At 42.0% G+C, this 17,662-nt stretch overlaps 1 protein-coding gene across 5 annotated transcripts in view; it reads left to right on the top strand.

Moving 5' to 3' along the window:
- PID1 (phosphotyrosine interaction domain containing 1) overlaps positions 1 to 14,307 on the top strand; it is an 87,102-nt gene extending 72,795 nt beyond the window's left edge. For all 5 annotated transcript variants that reach the window (XM_069024791.1, XM_069024793.1, XM_069024794.1 and 2 more), the window contains one exon: positions 12,341 to 14,307. In XM_069024791.1, coding sequence (XP_068880892.1) covers positions 12,341 to 12,817 — 477 coding nt within the window. In that variant the 3' untranslated portion in view covers positions 12,818 to 14,307. The remainder of the gene's footprint in view (positions 1 to 12,340) is intronic.
- The last annotated feature ends 3,355 nt before the right edge of the window (positions 14,308 to 17,662 follow it).

Genomic DNA, 17,662 nt, shown 5'->3' with positions numbered 1-17,662 from the left:
GAGACTGAGTTTTTGCTTGTTACAGAGCTGTGAAATACCTTGTTAATGGAAAATGTTAGAGTAATTGTTTATATAGAAAACAATCATCCGAGTTCTCAGATTTTTACCGTCTGTATATTGCAGTCATAGTTAACAATATGTTTATTTTTGGATGGTGAGACCTCCTTGAATTTATTTTGCTACAGAATGGCCTGTGCTTCATATGATGCCTTTTGCTTCAAGAGAATGTCATAGGCATCCTGTAAGGTTCATTTCGTTAGGAAGCTGTATTCTGTTGTCATGCTGAAGAGCCATTTCAGAGTCAGTGTTGCTTTATCCAGAACTGGTCCTCTGTCGGTTAGGCCAAGCAGCAGCTGGGGTAAAGGTGTCTGAGTGTCAAGTGGCAAAGCCCCTGGTGGGCTCTCTGCTCCCTAGAGCTTGGCCATGTAATCCCAGGGACTGCTGGACTGCAAACTGGAAGGTAGAAAATAGGATTATGGTATTTTTAACTGCTGGTATTCATTATTTCATAAAGATGGTAAACGTGAAGAAAAACAGTGAAGGATTTCTTTATTTTCATAAGTACTTTCTTTTTTCCTTAGATCTCTGAAATTTGCACCAGTTTGTCCTTTATCAAACCGATCAATAGCAGGGCTATTAGCTATAGATTTTATCTTTGCAAAGACAATTTCCGAGCCAGTGAAAACTCTGAAAATGAATTTTCTGCCCTTTGTAAAAGCCATGACCTCAGCAATACAGAGAGATGAACTGTGGGTATGAAGGGAGCTCCTAGGAGCTTGCCGTACACCTGGTGTGAATAGTGATCAGTCTGACCTGCAGCTGTCTGAGTGGTACTGGGGGCAAGGTGCTGTAATAGATGACATAAATTGCAGCAGCAATAAGTAGAGCTGTCCCCAGAGAAGAGGACCTTTGCCCCCATCCCCTTCTTTCCTCCAGACAGTCCTCCACTTTGGAGTGCTGCTTTCCAGGCTCTCCCATCCTAGGTTTAGTCTTTCCTTTCATCTTGGCTGAAATTAGCACTATAGAAATCTCCATGTCTCAGTTTTTGCTTCAGGTGGTTAAGGGTTGTATTTCTGGCTGCTTTGTAGGTTTGTCATTGTAGAGGTGAAATCCAGCCAAGAGAATGGGTTGGAGGCAATGCAGCTTTTCTGGGAGGCGCTAGGGTGGTACTGTGATTAAATTAACCAGAAAAGGAAGGAGGCTCCCTCTGTGACACTGTAAAAAACCTCCTGATGCTGAGAGAAATTCTCAAGAGATGAGCATCTCTGGAGCCCAGAGAGCCTGATGAGTGCCCAATTCACTCACACGGACTAAGGATCGCTTTCAGGTCCTTGTGTGCTGGTTGGAAAAACATTATCTAAATGGAAAGTGACTAAATCCATTTAGATGCAATGTACTAAATCCTTTGTGAAAGCAGGACCTTGGAGGCACTGTGAATCATGGCTTTGGAAATAAATTAAAAACTGTATGGCACTATTGTCTTCCATCATTTTACTCTTTGGGACATATTTATTCCTTTAAAGCCTTTTGTTTAGTCTGCTAAACTAAAGATTTAGCAACATACTGTTGCATTATTGAGTGGGAAATTTCTGGTTTAATTGTAATACAGTGTCATAAACCTTAGAGTCAATGAGATTGAAATTCTTTTTTGTCTGTGTAGAGCCTGTGTTGCTGTGGCCTGGATCCAGAATTTGATAACACAAACAAATGATAAATTAGGCATATTTATCTAAGGGCTCATTTAGCAATAAAAAGTGTTGTTTAACTATATTTACTTCTTCATAATGTGTTTAGTGCTTTTTATTAAGTTGAAATATGCAAGGTCTGTTTTTCATTGCTGTAGTGTAAAAGCTCCATCCCAATGTAGGCACTGTATTTCTTCTTCTCCAGTCTTCAAATAAGACTTTTCCTGGAGATGCTAAAACTTGAGAGAGCTGGAAAAATCTCAGAGGGTTTTGCTAACTCATGGAACTTATTTCACATAATGATTCATGAAGGAGATGTAAAAGTAATGACAGAGTATTTTAATCGGAGACTTTGTGGGATGTGGGCACAATTACATTTATATGGGGGTGATATTTCTGTGTTCCCCTGTACTCTTCAGGGAATGTGTTTCATTTGCAGTGTGTGAATGACAGCAGAAGGAGCAAGTACTGCCATTTCTGGGAGTCTCTGTAGTTTGTTTTGTAATTTTTCCTTTCTTTGAATGGTACTGGTCTTACAGCACTGGGGGGAGGAAGAATTGAAATAATTTTATTATCATTACTTCTGCTCTTCCTGCTGTGTAGACCTGACACTTCCTTTGAAATACAATCCAAATTTGTAGTCATCTTCAGTGGTTCCCAAAGCTGGCTCCCTTCCCTTTTGGTCTTAATTTCAGGTGTTGTCAAGTTGTGCCAGGAAGCAAGTGCAGTCGAGATTTTTGGTCTCCAGAATTGAATGTCTTAGTAACAGGTTTTGTTCAATTTTATTACTTGGCATCTTCTTTTGAAAGGAAGAACTAAAAGGGAAACACAAGGATCTCCTGGGGAATGCACAAAGAAGGGAACCTTGAAGACAGATCTCTTACCCATAAAATTTAGTGAAAAACATGCATTCTGCATGGTTTTCTGGGAGTACTTCAGTGTCCAAAGTCTTGGAGAGGATATAAGATACACGTGCCTCAGTGGAAAAGGTGGCTGAAGTACGTAACTGTTCCTGTACTCCCTCTTTGCATGCTCCATGAGGTACAATCAAAGTTTTTGTAGGACTGGTGCCAATGTGAATTTTCTGTGGGTTGGAAAGAAAGGGGAACAAAGTAAAAGTGAACAGTCTGCTCTCCTCTGTGTCCAGGGCTCCTTCTCTCTACTATGAGACAACAGCTGTGAGGAGCCCAAGACTAAAAAGCTTTCTGAAACATGATGAGGTGCTTAATCAGATTTCCATGTTCAGTTTCAACCTCATGTGAATAAAGAATGTGTAGTGAAAAAGGTTTGTGTGTACTTTGAACATAAACATGAAGGTAGGTGTCTATTTGCAGGGAGCTCGTGGTCATTCAAACTTACGCCACATTCTCCTGACAGAAGGGATGTTCTCAGTGTGAAAGTTTTGAGGAAGGGTTTTGGAAGGACTTTGTGTGAAGGAAACTTCAAGAAATTGCAATAGTGGCTACAGAGTGGGTTGGTTTTCTCACTTTCCTGGCTGCCTTCACCTCTCTCCTTGCCTGTGGAGGTTCCTGAAGGACAGTGGGAAATGAACTGGCTTATCCAAGTATTAATTTCAACCCAGTGGTAACTGAGTACAGAGAGAGGAAGTTATGTGAGGCAATGAAAGGAAACAAAGGAGGAAAGTGATCTAAATAGCAACATAAAGAAATATTTGGGAATAAAAGTGATCATTGACTTGTACAATAGGGTGTCCAGCAGCCCTGCTGAGGTTGTGTATGATGGATATATTTGTTCATTCAGTTATCTCTTGCACTACAACATTTTAAAATTGCTGCTAGAATGAAATTGATTTCTTGAGTTTTAAATAGTGCAGCATAAATCTTCCACTCACACCAGGACTGAAGAGTCTCTGACTGCAAGCTCACTGCAGTTTGCCAGTTCCACTTGATTTCATTTCAGATTCATCCCCGCAAGCCAAACCACAAAAAGAGCTTCCTGTCCAGTGGAGAATGAAATGCAAGAGTTGATCCTTTTGTTGCTAAGGGGAGGCTGCAGGGAGCAGAGCTGGCTTTTGCTGAGGTTGTGTTTGGGCTTGGTTTAACCATTTTGCCAGTGAGTCAGAGACTCCTGGTGACTGGGTATAAGTTGGACACTCTTAGGTCTAGCTGAGGGCAGTAGTTTAATACCTGGGGTAGTTTATAAAGAGACTGGCTGAGCAGCAGCCTGGTATAATGAAAGGTGAAAAGCTTGGGTCATTGTGTTTCTCAGGACTGTCTTCCAGAAGGAGAAGTTGGCTCGCTGCCTTATTTTCTCCACACTTGCTATTTGGCCTGTGGACTCAATGGGCTTTTTCTTGTTGGCTTTTTTTCCTCTCAGGGCTTATAAATTAAGCTATCAAGGGTAAATCTTTTCCAGTACATTTATTTACTAAATCTTAAACTTGCCAGATGTTGATGTGTTTTCCCGTGTCTTCTTCAGGCAGTGCGGGTTAGCGTTGATGATGGGACTGATCACATAGGGTAAGGAGGATTTCACTCCTGTGGGCATTCTGCAGAGGTTTTTGTCTTCTGCTCCCTCCCCAGCTGCCATCAGTGGGAGGCCTGGAAGAGCTCTGCTCTGGGAGGATGAGAGGTTTATTTGGCCATGAAGAGGGGCTCTGAGATATCGGTATGCTTTTGGGTGTCTTACTCAGAGCTGGGACAGGATCTCAGAGATGTGCCCTGCACTTTGATGCCTGTCATCTGCAGTTCCTGGAGTGTTTGTCCTGCACAGTGTTTGAGAAGTGAGAGGTTCTTCGTGGGTGAGCTCTGCCTTCAGGAAAGCCCCATTCCTGAGATGCTGCCTTTAACTGGACATTGGGACACCCACCCTGGACCACAGTAACTCACCTGCTGCCATGTTAAAGGGCTTTGCTAGGCAACCCCAGCAGTAGCAGCAGCACTGAAATTGGTATTATGTTTTTCTTTCTACTGGGGAAGAGCATTTTTCAAGAAAAGGTATTTTCAGAGTGCCCCAGCTCTTTCTTCTTCTTCACGTGCTACAGCTACTGAGAAGCATGGAGGCTGTAAAACCTGAAAGAACAATGATGGACTAAAAGTAATCAGAGCTCTTGTGTCCTTCAAAGGCATTTGGGTGGGGAATTATATCCAAAATGACTATTCTGTGCTATCACCTTACACCTTACTTGTGGGGTGAACCCTTCCTGGGGGGCAGCTAAGGCAGGATGTGCTGCATGGTCATGGCTGAGAAACACATGGGAAAATAAAGGCACCTGCAAAGGGCTGCTGTGAGCCTGGCTGTGGGGACGGACAGACAGATGGAGCAGCTGCTGCCCAGCATTTGTTTTTCCTTAGGAGTTCTGAAGATGTAAAGAGTCAAATGCATTTCTTGCAGGGCTTGTTTATTATTTTTGTTTTCAAGAGGGAATTGTAGCATTGTTTTAAGACTTTAGTTCAGCTTTGGTCCCACAAAAGGAGTCAGATGCTGGCTCTTGACTTAACTGCTGAAGAGGTACTGACACTTCCAGCTTTTTCTGGAGCTATCCTTTGATTCCTTGGAATAAGTCAGACATTAACTACTGATCTCTTTTTTTTTCTCCTCCTAATCCAGTGCGCAGCTGTCAGAGTTGATGGTTATTTTCCATTAAATAGTTGCCTAGCTCAGTCTGTTTTCCCTCTGAATTTTGTCTCAAAAATAAAATAGTTCTTCACATATTTCTGTAAGCCACATTACTGCGTTTACTGTGTATTTCTGTGTGCTGAGGAGCCCTGCCGTTCCCACAAAGACCCTTGTGTTTGTGCTGCAAGGCTTTGGCTGGACACGGGCAGTGTGGGTGAGGAAGCAGTGACAGGCAGAGGGAAACTGTGCAGCCTTTTTACTTGACTGAGTTATTTTTTTGGGTCTTAAGCAAATGTTGCTTGAATGCAGTTCATGGTATTTGCTCAGTGATCCAGTGGAATGTCTGGGATATTTTTGTTTTCCCTTCAGAGCCAAAAAGCAGCTTTTGCCTCTAAATCCCAAGTTGCCAGCTTGAGGCTGAGTCACTGTGCTTTAGGGCAAGGAGAGCTGAGCTGGTGTGCTGAGACGGGTACCCTGTCCAGCACAGAGCACTCCTGCTGTGCCTAGAGCTGGATGTGTTAATTAAAGATGTTGAAAATTGCTCCACAGCTGAATCTGCTTTTACTGACATGAAAGCTGTGCCAAGTTGTCAGGCAGCATGCTGCAGGCCTGTCCCACTCGTACCCCAGCTCCACTGGGGATAAATAAAAAAACCAGTTTCAGCCATCAAATCTGTGACCCTTTGGTGAGCCCTGACTCTCCCCAACCACTCAGCTTGGAGGTGCCACTGTGGGCTTTGTGCACGCTGTCATTGCATTCAAATTGAGCACAGGTTTCCTGAGTAGGAGCTTCTTGCAGAGGTTTCCAGACCTTGTAATGATGTGGAGATGAAGCTGCTGTGTCCTGGCCCCAACAATACATGCCTGGAGTCTAGGTGAAGCTTGAACTTGCTCATCCTGCATCTGCTTTTGTACTGCAAACCCAGGGAGCATCTCCATCTATGTGTTCTGCAGCGATTTTAAACAAGACATGCACATTTCCTCCCAAACCTGCTTTTGGCTCTCTTCTTCAAATCTCCTCTGTATTCTTCTTTACTTCTGCAAGTTTACCCAGTCTTTAGGCTGGTGGTTCTTGCATGGCTGGGACAAACTGACAAACTGCAGCCATTGGAACAGGTTTTCCACGGGGGGGTCGTGGAGTTGCCATCCCTGAAGGTGTTTAAGAGGTGTTTGGATCTGGTGCTGGGTGATGTGGTTTAGTGGCTTAGGGGTTACAGTGGTGGTGCTGAGTGGATGGTTGGACTGGATGATCTTAAAGGTCTCTTCCAACCCTCATGTTTCCATGATTCTGTGATGTTTACTTGCTGATTGGAGGGTCTATACCTGTGTGTCTTAACAGAGACCCTTCCAGTCACTTTCTTCTTTCCCACGTATCCTGAAGGTGCCACGAGAGAAATTCTGGTTTTGGGAAGAAAATGTCTCATTAGCTCTGTTTGCTTAACCTTTAAGTGAGGAATATCCTACTGCCTTGATCAAATATAATCAGTTTCAACTAGACCAAACTTGAGGCTAAAGGAATGTTTCTTTTAAAACACTGGTCAACACAAGAGACAGGCATCTACTACTAAGATTTGCACAAGATTCAAGATCCTCCAGGGCATCCTCTGGGACTGCAAATATGCAGAGTAAATACCTGCTGGCTCATGGTCAGTGCTCTATTTTTAAGATTTTTTTCATTTTCTGTGTTGATTTTGCTGACAAAGACCCTCCTTATCTGGTATGAAAGAAATACTTACATTAAAGAAATAACCAAGGAATTAATTTTACGTATGGTCTTTTGGTCATGGTCTTTAATATCGAGACAGCCCAGAGTCCTGTGAGCGTACGTGTTCCTGTGCCAAGCTCCTGTGCCAGGAGAGCATCTGTCCTCCTATAATACAGTAATTATGGGTCTTTACAGCTTGGATCTGCTTTCTTGGAGCACTGATAGTCTATGGGCTGGCGATAGGAAACAGAAGGAGGAAAAGTCATTTGACTGCCTGACTTTAGATGCCCAAGTGAGGCTTGTGAGATAGGAGCAGTATAGACATATGGTCCATTGGGGAGTCAGATCTGAGGTCAGATCGACATTTGTCTCCTATGAATTGTAAGTGAACAATGTGAGATCAATGATAAAAGAGTTGGATATGAAAAGAAAAAACCCTGTATTACTTCTGACAAATCATACTGTGCTAGAAGTATAAATGTCTATGGCAGCTGCTCTTACTGGTCTTTTCAAAGTTGGGAAGTTCTTGAACATAGTTACTAAAAGACATTTTCACTATACATCATTGGACCGAAGGAGCTAAAAACAACGTCAAAATACTCAGATATTTCTGCATTTCCAGGATAGTGCATGAACAATGGCATCAATTATTCTTCATGTTCTTTGACATGAGATGTCTCTATATGTCAGATGGGTGTAGCTGCATTACAAAAGGGCAAAGGCACAGCATTTTTCAGTTGCGGACAGTTTTGTTAGATGCTGACACTGGTGTTGGCAAGTCTCAAGGGTGAAATAAGGAGCTCTTCAGAACATCTCGGCTTTTACTAAAGGTTTGAATACTTGCAAGCATAGAAGTGCTGAAGTCTCAAGTGTATTTTATGTCATAGTTGGTGAGAGTGGCTTGCCAGAGGATGAAATTTGCCATAGAAAGGCTGGAAAGAATGTGGATAATTTTTAGCATGCACAAGAAATTTTTGTGATGTGTATGTATCTTCCAGAAATTTGTGGGACAGATGGAACATGCAAACCAAAGGACTGAAAGGGCCACAAACAAATATACTCTTATCCCTGGTAGAAGATATGATAAGAAGTACCTTCCCTGCTTAAGGTTAAGATAGCGGCATTGAGCTGAATTTGTATTCCTTTTCTCACTTAAAATACAGTGTCCAGAGCAAGTAAAAGCTGCAACAGCTTGATCATAATTTACTTTTTAAAACCAACCTGTAGCTCCTCTGCCTTGCACTGAGGTGGGAATCATAGAATCATGGAATCAGAGAATCATTAAGATTGGAAAAGACCTCCAAGATCATCAAATCCAACCTTTGACCAAACACCACTTTGTCAATTAAACCATGGCATTATGTGCCATAACCAGTTGTTCCTTGAAAACTTCCAGGGATGGTGATGCCACCACTTCCCTGGGCAGCTCGTTTGAGTGCTCAACAGCCCTAGAGGAGAGGGAATAAAGCTTCTGGCCTCACTGTGTATAGGATGACACTTGCTATAGGACATGCCACACTTGCACAAATAAGTAATTTTTCTGGACTGATGTTTGCTGCCAGGCGACTTCCAGAGTTTCAGAGGAAGGAAAAGCATTATTCAGTCTTGGTGAACTTCTGCTGGTGGTCAGAGGTGTATTATTACAGATGTGGCTTTCAGCCTGCACTGTGGCTTTGCCTGTCTTTGTCAATGATCACCCTCTGGTCAGTAAAGCTGTGCAGTTGATTCTGTTCAGGCACTTCAGTGTGTTTTTGTACATACAATAATAACTATAACAACACTACTGGTGCTACTACTACTGTCTTTCTGTGCCCTTCACATCTGGTTCTTATGAGTATTAAAGATGAAATTCTGTTTTGGTTTTGGTTGGGGTTTTTTTTTATAATATCTGCTGGCTTCACAGTGATGAGATATCAATGATTTTGATGGGAAAGACCACCAGTGGGAATTTTTGCCTCAAAATAGCTTTCTTTTCCATCTGATAATGAAAGGAATGATCTGTTCTTTGACCTTTGGTTGGCTGACTTGGAAATTGAAAAGAAAGATGGTTGTACTGTAATAGCTTCACTCTAATGATATGTGTGGTCAGTGGTTTGTGGGCACTTAAACAAAGGTGGCTATGCTGTGAGATGTGTCGAGGTAGGAGCCAAAATGCAGGGAGCACTCCTTGTGGAATAACCTTGTAACTCCAAGCTAAGGGAGAAGTACCTTTTTGTGGGTCGAAGAGGTGTCTCTCCAGCCCCTGTGTCTCTGTTCTGTTTTAGCAGGGGTCCATGCTGTGATGAAATGTTAGACATCTGTCTTCACCAAGAGCTTCAGTGATGCTACTCTTGTGAAATGCATGTATCTCAGCTAGAGGAAGAAAAGATCATTCATTTAAAAAACCAAAAAGTAACAGCACTAGTAGGTGTAGATGTTTCTATGTAAGACACAGTGCAGGAGAACTCTAAAGTTGAGGCTTTGTTGATTTTTTCCTGTGAACTCCTTATTGTAATGTCTAAGCACCTTATAAATATTTATGGCTGTGTCCTCAAAAGAAAATGAAATTTATATAATGGAGGTTCAAAGTGATGTTAAAAGAAGCAACTTCTCAAAGGTTCCTACACAGTTATACCATGACAGAACTGGGACAGCAAATCAGACCAGTATATCCCATTTTAGTAAACAAGCCAGTATCCCATCCTTATTATTAGTTACTTTTGCATTAGCTCCTTACAGATTAATTCACTGCGGTTTTTTTTTCTTAAAATACAACTACTTTATTTTAGGGAAATCCATTATTTTTTGTAACTTCACTCTTAAGGAGGCCACACATGGATTGATGGCCAACAGGGGGTTGCAGTTAGCTGCTGCAGAGGAACAGAGGAGAACATTAAATTCAAATTTATGCTGCTGTGTCACAACTTACTCTGATCTTGCTCTTTGGCTGCTGGAGGTGTCCAAGCATCACTTGGGAGTTGCCCGTGCTCAGAAGCTGATGCTGTGTGCTGGGGTGATTTTGCAGCACAGAGCTCAGCAACACTGCCTGCCTGGGATGGAGTTGCCTTTGCTTTCCTCCCCTCTCTCTATCCTCATGCTGCCACTCAGGGCAGCTCACGAAATATCAGCAGCTTCCTTTTTAGGACAAGCGAGTAGTGAAACAATTCCCTGCATCCCCTGTTGTGCATGCATGGGAGGTGCTGATTTCTGTGGTTTCCAGGTGACGCTGGTCTTCCCTAAACCCCAGCCAAGGGACAAAATGTTGCAGTGGTGGCAGCTCTCTCCTGCAGCCAGGGATTCAAAGCTGTATTTGGGCAGTCACAAAGTTCATGAGCAAGAGGCTGTTTTGCTATTCCTTGGGGTTTAAAAGTCTTTGTACAAATCTCTTTGAAGTTGCTGAAGGACTTCTGATGCTGCAATGGGCTTTGAATTTGACCCCAAATGTCAGTTTACAGTGTTTGTCTTTTGTTAGCTGGCTTGTGAGTATGAAACAGTGCTGAGTGAACCTTTGGAGAATATATTGAATGTGCAAATTTGCACAATGATCTTGCTCTGTTCAAAGCAATATGACTTTGGGTATATGTTGAAATACCCCCCAGTATGTTGCAGACACATTCCTCTTTGGTCCTGTATGTGTTGTTTGTATGTGTTCAGTTGGCACTGTGAGCTCTGAGGTTTTCTTTTAAGTTTTCCTACAGTACTTTAAGGAGCTCAACTCTCATCACTAATAAAATAACATAAGGCAAAACACTGGTAGGTCTTTTCTTGTTAACTGTTCTAGCTGTTGCGTTTCCCACTGTTCCAAAAAAAATAGAAAGCTTTATAAGATTCAACATATTCCCAGTGCAAATCATGAATATTTATAGGCAGAGAATGAGACTTCCCATTTTGAAATGTCAGTGCTATGAAATTGCTTTTTTGGCAGGCATGATTAAGCCACACAGACTTCCAATAAAGTTTTGTAAGCTTTTTCCTTAATTATGGCTTAATTTAGGTCTCTGAGTTTAACAAAACGTATGAAGCTTACAGCAAAATATTTTTCTTGTGGAAAATTTTGTTTGCGTGGATTACACATTCTGTATTTCTTGTGATTATGATTTTTTTAATGTGCTTAAATGTGGAAATTCCATGTTTTTTCTTTACATTTCTTAACACATTTACAACATAAAAATAACCTGTACTGTGTGTTTCATGCACGGATTTTTCAAGAATTTAGTTTGGAAAGTGCATGTGATTACTTTTTTCCTCCAAATGCCTTGAGTAAAATGTAGAGGAGGTTATAGGGCATCAAGCAAGAGGTAAAAGATTTTCTCAAGCAGTTACTGTTGTGAGAGATAAATGAGGAGCAATTTTGCTTTCATACAGTTGTTCTTTTATGCACCATCCCAACAACAGCAATAAACAGAATAATCTGAATAATTGTACTTATGTGGCATTGACCTGTCTTTTCTAGAGAAAATCCCTTTTCTCAGATAAAATAATCTTCCATTCAGCTGTAAGTGGAAGGAAGCCTCATTAGTAGCTGCACAGATTTAGGGGAATGTTTCTGCACAGACTTAATACAGAATTTTGATGTGGACCTTCTAGTGGATTTGATATTTGGTGAACAAAATACTGTAAAGGCACTAAAAACCACCTTCCTGTGCTGATTGGATAACAGGTTATTTACTCAAAAGGACTAGACAGAAAAGCAGAGAGATGATGTGATTAAACTAAGATAGATTTATTACTAGATTTTTTAACAGCATATTTTCTGAAATTGATGTAATAAATATCTCAGCCCTGCTCAGAGATAAAGTTTTGAACAGCTTTGAGCTATTCCTGGCTTAATACTTAAGTAGCAGAAGTGGGGGAAAACCAGAAAATTTTGAAAAAGAAACAAACTGTTTAAAATCCTCTGCTGTGATCATGCTTTTCTGACTCCCTGCAGCCTTGCATTATCAAACTGAGAATATCTCCATCTCCCTAATACTAATGTTTGAAATATGATACAAATAAATCATTTGAATCAAGTAGGAAGGAAAAAAAAGTGGTTTGCATCACAGCTACCTGGGACCTGCTCCAACAGCACTTGCACTTGCTAAGCTGACCTTAGAGGGAGTCATGGGCCCTAAAGCTGGGCTTTCTAGGGGAGCTGAAGACAGTGGAATGCCTTGAAACTCAGACACTTGGGCATTTTTAATCTCTGGCTTTGAATGGTGAAGTCAGCATCTGCAACAGCAAATATTTGGAAAGCAGTTTGAAAACTGTTTAACTGAAAATTATGTGGAAATCGGGGAGTTTGCGGGGGGAGGTGTGTGCTTTTATTTTCCAGATGAAACTCCCTGGGATGGCAGAAAGTACCGCCAGAGTCTGCTCTCTGTGTTTTCACCTATCTTTGCTCTTCTTTGCAGGTTACATATTTGGGTAAGGTTTCCACAACAGGGATGCAATTTTTGTCAGGCTGCACAGAAAAACCAGTCATTGAATTGTGGAAGAAGCACACACTCACCAGGGAGGATGTTTACCCAGCTAACGCCCTTCTGGAAATTCGCCCTTTCCAAGTCTGGCTGCACCATCTGGACCTCAAAGGTGAGGCGACAGTCCACATGGATACCTTTCAGGTAGCACGTATAGCCTACTGCACTGCTGACCACAACGTCAGCCCAAACATCTTTGCTTGGGTCTATCGGGAGATCAACGATGACCTGTCCTACCAGATGGACTGCCACGCTGTGGAGTGTGAGAGCAAGCTGGAGGCCAAGAAGCTGGCCCATGCCATGATGGAGGCCTTTAAGAAGACTTTTCACAGCATGAAAAGCGATGGCCGGATCCACAGAAACAGCTCATCAGAGGAAATGTCTCATGAATTTGAATCTGATGATGGCTGACTGAACTCATTCATGGTTCAGCAAAGGCAGAATGGCTTAGGGAATGAGAGCTGATAGATGAATAAGCAACAATTGAAACTGGGGAATGAAAGGACTGCCAAATACTTGTCTGACCAGCTTTTTAAATCAAAAGAGCAATTTGGTACCTACAGACATGCATCATTAAAGTAATTACGTTGCATTGAAATCTGCTGCTGTTGTAGAAGTGAGAAAAAAGTCTCCCTCCCCCACCTCTGTCACCCACCCATCACTATCCCTTTCTCGTCTCTGTAGTTCAGGTGCATACCATGAAGTACAGTCATTTCTGCTTGTCTTATGAGACTGGTCAGGCAATCTTAGTTGCTTCTCTGGCATTCCTAGCTGCGGGCTGATGCTGATGCACAAGAGCAAGTAGACCTGGAAAGCCCTAATGGTTCCTGAAGAATCTTTCTCCATGATACATCACACAAATCCTTTGACCATATGTAGGCTAAGACAGCCATACATAGCCTTTTAGACTAATGGCCTGGCATTCTGCAGTTAATTCACATTTCACAAATAAAAAATGAAAGAAGCTTGTATGTACACATTATATCATATGCTATCCTTTATTTTATTCATTGTACCTATTTTCTTAATATACCTGCTGCCACGTCTTTCACCCAACACCAGTAGTTGCAGTTTCAGACTATGTACTGCAGGATACCAAAAAGGGGTGGGCAAAAGTACTCCCCGGTGGCTGGGGGTTCAGCAAGTCAGCGCTGCTGTCTGTGTATTGTCCTACCCTGATGTGCTCTGCAGGAGGGGGGGCCCACTGGGAAGAGTTGAGGGACACTTGGGTGTGTTGGTGTTTGAACTGTGACTTCTCATCAACCTCAGGTCTGATGTGATCCGAGCACAGTGGGCACAGCTCTGTGTCCCCGCTCTCACATTGCTGGTCGAGCAGCCCTGGTGGGATGGAGCTGGCAGTGTCTCACCACACAGGGCTGCCTCACTGTAGAGATCAAAGGAAATGGTCCCTTAGGAGTCAGGTTTTAACATCTGTTCCGGTTGAGAACCTCGTGTTAAGATTCCTGTATCTTTCCTTGTTCACAGATATACAGTCATGCCTTTCTTAAATGCAGATGTTTAATAAAACTCAAATAAAGGAAAAACTTGTTTCATTTGATATTTTTTAAGGCTGAGAGCAGATCAATAATTTGCAAGTAATGCTGCTCCTTTGTACAATTTTGTTTGTAGTTATGGTAATGTTAGGGGCACTAGGGCACCTTACAGAAGCCTTAAAAGAAAGCTAATCCAAGCAGATAGCTCAGTGTCTGTGTTTTGTGTCTCTGTGTTTGTATGTGAGAGTGTATGTGCGAGTCCAGTCGTGAAGCATGTAGATTGAGCATGGAGATGTATTGAGGAGGGCTCACACCTCTTGAAAATATGCTTGTTGCTTTACAATGTATGTAAACTGTTCTCCAGCATAAATGCATTCATACTTTAATAAAAAAAAGTTTTGAGTTAAACCTTGTTAGTTTTAAGCTGTCTTTCCAATGTAAACTCTGTGGTTTTATGTGTGTGGTTTTCCACTGTTTCATTTAGTGGAATGAAAATGTTAATTTATTTCCATTTAATTATTACATCACTCTCCATGAGAATTACGGTTAACATTTTAAAATTATTTTCTTTTAAATATTTAGGTTAATTATTGCTGTGAGGTTTTGCTTTGGTTTCAGGTGGGGGTTTTTTGTGGGTTGGTTGGTTGGTTGGTCGGTTGGGTTTTTGTGGTTTTTTGTTTTTGTTTTTTGGGGGTTTTTTGGTTTTTTGTTGTTGTTTGTTTGTTTTTGTTGTTGTTGCTGTTGGTTGGTTGGTTTTGTTGGTTATTTTGGGTTGGTTGGTTGGGTTGGTTGGTTTTTTTTTACTTTGTGGAGTGTGGACATGATTTATAATTTTTGCTTAGCAGGACGTGGCAAAGATACCCCCCCTCCCAACCTGAGCAGTTGAAATGAGCTCTGCTGAGTGGGAGCAGTATTGCCTTGCTTACAGAAATTACAGAGTGGCTCAGGTAGGGCATTTGATGGTAGGATGGGGAATATACCACCAGGCTGGCAGCTTTCAGTTTTTCTCTGAATCTTTGGACGATCCGGTGTTTCCAAATACAGGTCTAAAAAGTGATTTCTCTTTTTCTTCCCACAATGTGTACTTTGAAGTGGAGAGTCATGTATGGACTATATGCTGGTCAAAAAAAAAAAGAAAAATCGGAGTCCTGCTGTGTATGTAGTTGTCTTTTTTGACCAAAGGCAGAATTAGGGAAAACTTCCTTCAGCTTTTGACAAATTATTTTCTTTTGCTCAGAGGTATAGTCATGTATTAGTTTCCTGACTTGTTTGGATGCTCTGCCACCAAAGCTGCTATGAATGGGTGTGTGGAATCCCTCATTCCATCCTCTCAGCCATATGTCCCTGCTGACAGCAGAGGAGTTTGTCTGCAAGCCGCAGCTCTTCTTAGCCAAGGGCTGCTGGAGTGTGGAAGGGGCAGGAGGATACCAGCCCACCTCATACAGGAGCTGAGGTGCCTCCTGCCAGCCCTATGAAGAACTGTGGTGGATGATTTGGGTTTGAGATTTCCGTTTCTGGAGCAAATACTTAGAAGAGTGGGGTGTGTTCCTGTTGTGGGATGGGTGTGATCTTTCTGGCTGACACAGTCTGCCCTTCTCACCCCCCAGTCCAGGCCAGAGCACAACTGCACAGAAATGCTGTCAGCAGTGGTGTGGCAGCAGGACCAGGGCAGTGACTGTCCCCCGGTGCTGGGCATTGGTGAGGCTGCACCTTGAGTGTTGTGTCCAATTTCGGGTCCCTCGCTACATGACACTGAGGTGCTGGAGTGTGTCCAGAGAATGGCAGTGGAGCTGGGAAGGGTCTGGAGCCCAAGCCTGGTAAGGAGCAGCTGAGGGAACTGGAGAAAGGAGGCTCAGGGGGACTTCCCCATTTTCTACAACTCCCTGAGAGGGGGTTGTAGCAAGGTGGGGGTTGGACTCTCCTGCCAGGTAACAAGCAATAGGACAAGAGGAAATGGCCTCAAGTTGTGCTAGGGGATGTTTAGATTGGATATTAAGGAAAGTTTCTTCCCCAGAAGGGCTGTCAAGCACTGAACAGTCTGCCCAGGGAAGTGGTCATCATCCCTGCAGGTATTTAAAAGAAGTCACCATCCCTGGAGGTATTTAAAAGCTGTGTAGACGTGGCACTTGGGGACATGGTTTAGTGGTGGGCTTGGAAGTGCTGGGTTAACATTTGGGCTTGATGATCTTAAAGATCTTTTCCAACCTAAACAATTCTATGATTCAATGATCATTTGACTTTTTTTTTATGATCTTTCCTCTAATGTGCTGGGACCTGCTGAAAATATACTGCCTCCCTAAGTCACCTGCCAGTGTGGATTGAGCAAAGAATTCCTTTGTTGGGGTTTTTGCTGTTGTCTTTTCATTTTTATTTTCTTACACAAGATAGTCTACATTTCTGTTTTACAGACGTACTGATTTACAGTGGGTTGGGAAGCTCTCCCAGAGATATTTGATACTGTGGCATCTGCGATAATTCCTTAGTGATTGGAGGCTGTGGATTACTTGAGAATTTTGCATGATAAAAATAAAATATAAGGGAGAAAATTCTAGTCCTTTTATTAGAAAATCAGACCCTTTGAAACACGAACCAGCTGTTTTCTGATAGTTCAAACATGCAAGGGAATATGAGGGAATGTGAATTGCAGTTTGTCTTTTAAAACATAAGATTTGAAAAATAATCAGTATCATGAGTTTGGATCCTTAGATAATTTGGAATTCAGGCCAAATCTCTCTTCATTGTCAATTCCAAATGTGTGATGCCATTTTCAAGAAGGAAAAATGCTTTCAATCCTGAATTGCTAGCATAGCAGTTATCACTGATCATCAGTTGCCAGTAGATACTGGAATGAAATATCAAGTTAAACTTTTCCTTCAATTAATCTGTTGGAAAAGAAAAATCGTAAAGTTTCCATCCGGAGTAATTTCCAGTTGGCTCAAGGCTTTCGTGCTCAACTACAAAGAGTCCAGTTTTGGATCTCACTGTGTCCCGCTCTGGGTTGATGAGTTCCTTCAGTGTCAGCCAGGAAAACATGTAAAGGATTTCTTTCCTCTTCTGCTTCTAGGGGAGGGTGGAAAGGGTTCGAGTATCTGTGTGTTAATAGCAGTGTGGAAACAGTAAGAGAGCCTCAACATCACTACATAACATCACCACAGTTATGTCAAAGTGATTTTCACAGTTTTTCTAGATACCTTAAGAAAGAGAAACTGTTACTCTATATAGTAAATTTGTTTGGTTTTCAAGCTCTGAAGTCTAAATATCTTCTGTTCCTACCAAGTTTTTTGTGGAGCTGTGAGTGAATGGTGGTTGTGCCATGGGGAGAGAAATGCTCCACACTAGTGAGCATAGGTTGCATGAGAATTGCTTAGATGTGCATGGGGGTTTTAGCCCAGGGGGATGGAGAAAGGCAGAGAGCAATTTCTTTCATGTTTTAAACTCAAAGGCCCCTAAGAACAGCTGAATGTTTTGTTTTGTTAAAAAAAAAAACAAAAAAAGAAACAACTGAAAACAACCAAAAAAACCCCCAACCCAAAACCCTCTGCAGCTGGTTCTACTCCTTAGCTTTCAGTAGTGAATGACTTCATTTTTACATGAAAAAGCAGTTGGATTTTGCCAATGAATTTAATTTAATTTTCCTAAAACTTACAAATAAATGGCATGTGACTGAGAAGCCTTTGGTACAGTGGCAACCCCTTATCAGTCTCTTAGAAAACTTTAAATATGTTACTCTCTGAAGTTTTGAGACTTCTGTATCAGTGAATTC

The sequence above is a fragment of the Aphelocoma coerulescens genome, chromosome 9 (genome assembly GCF_041296385.1).
Source record: "Aphelocoma coerulescens isolate FSJ_1873_10779 chromosome 9, UR_Acoe_1.0, whole genome shotgun sequence".
Classification (NCBI taxonomy): Eukaryota; Metazoa; Chordata; class Aves; order Passeriformes; family Corvidae; genus Aphelocoma; species Aphelocoma coerulescens.
Note: the sequence above shows the minus strand (reverse complement) of the source record. Positions and strands in the feature narration are given on the sequence as shown.